The 2,500-nt window shown below is 52.9% G+C and overlaps 1 protein-coding gene across 1 annotated transcript in view; it reads left to right on the forward strand.

Annotated features, from left to right (window-relative positions):
- The window catches only part of LOC142990747 (transcription factor 7-like 1-B), an 11,408-nt gene that overhangs the window by 315 nt on the left and 8,593 nt on the right, over nt 1-2,500 (forward strand). Inside the window, exons 1-3 of the mRNA XM_076140607.1 lie at nt 1-459; nt 599-668; nt 1,451-1,587. The exon at nt 1-459 is cut by the window's left edge and continues 315 nt beyond it. Coding sequence (XP_075996722.1) covers nt 289-459; nt 599-668; nt 1,451-1,587 — 378 coding nt within the window. The 5' untranslated portion in view covers nt 1-288. The remainder of the gene's footprint in view (nt 460-598; nt 669-1,450; nt 1,588-2,500) is intronic.

Raw genomic sequence — 2,500 nt, forward strand, 5'->3', positions numbered from 1 at the left:
CGCCCGGCGGTGTGCGTGTGTATCCCGGGTGTGTGCGCGGTTCTCGGGCTTTGTGTCTTTAGTTTCTCCGGACTTTGTGCAGGAATTCAAAGCTAACACTGGAGTTAGCTAGCTAGCTGCTTAGCTACTTTACTTTGTGTTTCTAACGCAGCGAGACTCAAACCCGCTCGGGTTCACGCTCGGCTCATCGGCTCGGTCAGGGTACATGTGAATTGGACGCCTCTCCTGGAGCGGGTCCGAGCCTGTGGGCTCGTGTTTGGCAGCAGCTTAGCCGCTCAGCTAACAAACATGTCGGAGCTCAGCGACCTGGGCGCGAGCGACGAGCTGATCGCCTTCAAAGACGAAGGAGAGCAGGAGGGGAAGAGCGGCGGGGACGCGCGCGCGCACACGGACCTGGACGACGTCAAGTCCTCACTGGTCAACGAGTCCGAGAACAACAGCAGCGCGAGCGACTCAGAGGTAAGAGACCGAGACCCGGGGGGACCCGAGAGACCCGGGGGGACCCGAGAGACCCGGGGGGACCCGAGAGACCCGGGGGGGAGAGACGCGACCTGTGCGGGCAATAACACAGTGTGTGTCTGTGTGTGTGTGTGTGCAGGCAGACAGACGCCCTCAGGCCAGATCGGACTTGGAGAACTCCGTGAGGAGGACGCAGCTCTTTGTGGAAGGTAAACAATCGTTCTTCATCACTGATGCTCTTCATCATGCTCCTTATCACAAAGACGTGAACACTAGTAGTCTCAGATCAGAGTGTGTTCCTCAGCATGTAAACATCTCATGTGAGTTGAGCTTCTCCACTCTAAAGGACCCAAACGTATTCTTATACAATATGGATCCATTCTGTCTTCAAAGTTCACAGAAGCTGAGTGTGTTTACCTGTAACGTAAACATAGAGCAGCTCCACCTGGTCGCTCTGTGTGTCAGCTGTTTGGTCTCTAACAGAGAGCTGAGCCTGATCATGTTCTCCTGAGAGCCTTCAGACAAATAAGAGCTCAGCTGATGATAACAGGAACTGTGGTTACCATAGTAACACATTGCCCCACCTCTTTACATGTGGACCCTCAGAAGTCTCTGTCAGAGATCTGATGTCCTACGTACATTACATTACATTACATTACATTACGATCATTTGGCAGACGCTTTTATCCAAAGCGACTTACATTACATTACCACCCTTCGCAGAGGGGGGAGCAATTGAGGGTTCGGTGCCTTGCTCAGGGGCACCTCGGCAGGGGCTTGAACCGGCAACCCTCCGGTTCCTCAGCGGAAGCACTACCCACTGAGCCACTGCCTCCCGACGTAACCATGGAGACACAAAGTCTCTTCTTTGTCCACTCGCCTCAAAATTGATCTCAGGTTGGCGTAACGTTTAAGGGTTTGGGGAAAATGTGAGTGTTTGAATTGCACATTTGGAAACCATGGTAACAGGCTGTTGCTGTGTGTTGTGCAGCGCTGAGGAGGCAGCAGGACAGCGCTCTGTTCCAGCCCTCGCCCTATGCCGGGTACCCCTTCCTCATGATCCCAGACCTGAGTAACCTTGGTAACCCCTACCTCACCAGCGGAGCCCTGGCACCCAACGGCCGAACGGTAGGACCCCCGGCACACACACACACACACACACACACACACACACACAGCAGGGCTCAGCCTCTGCTCTCTGTGGGTAAAGACCCGGTCATGCTTCTCCAGCTGTTTGCAGATGTTTGGTGATGTGGTGAAGACACATCCCAGAGTGTGTGTAGGTTGAAGCACTCTGGCCTGGTTAGGGGTCAGGGCGGGGGTCAAGGGCAGGTGGTGTGTCCTCACCTCAGTGGTCAGCTGCTCCATCTTGTTTGATCTTCACTTTGTTTTCTACTTCCTGGCAGAAATGTGCCTGAGTCAGCCAATCAGACGCTGTGTCACATGACTGTGAGCTTTGGAAGGTGTGTGTGTGTGTGTTCCTCGCTCACCTTTGTGCTGCCATAACACCCTTCATGCCTGTGGCCAATGTTGAAGAACACGTCACCTCCTCTTCCTCCTGTTCATCAAAATGTTTGAGTGTGTTCATCTCATCTCTGCTGACATGAAACACACACACACACACACACACACACACACACACACACACGACTCATTCACACGTTTAGTAAGAAGGAGGAGTCACTGTCCATCACCTGAAACATAAACATCTTTATGTTTCAAACACTTTGTAGTATCAAGCCTTGTTATTGTGACTTGTGTCGTCCCCCCCACACACACACACACCAAGGGTGGTGAGGGTAACACAGCTCCCTCTGCTGGGTGGAATGTGTGTGTGCTGTAGTGACGTCACGCTGATGAGTGTGTTCATGACGGGACTCAAACCTGAGCCACCCAGCTGTGTGTGTGTGTGTGTGTGTGTGTGTGTGTGTGTGTGTGTGTGTGTGTGTGTGTGTGTGTGTGTGTGTGTGTGTGTGTGTGTGTGTGTGTGTGTTACTACGTGTGTGTGTTTGTGACTGTGTTACTACGTGTGTGTGTGTGT

The sequence above is a fragment of the Genypterus blacodes genome, unplaced genomic scaffold (assembly GCF_046128005.1).
Source record: "Genypterus blacodes isolate CSIRO-AG114 ecotype Tasmania unplaced genomic scaffold, CSIRO-AGI_Gbla_v1 ptg000715l_1, whole genome shotgun sequence".
NCBI classification, from domain to species: domain Eukaryota; kingdom Metazoa; phylum Chordata; class Actinopteri; order Ophidiiformes; family Ophidiidae; genus Genypterus; species Genypterus blacodes.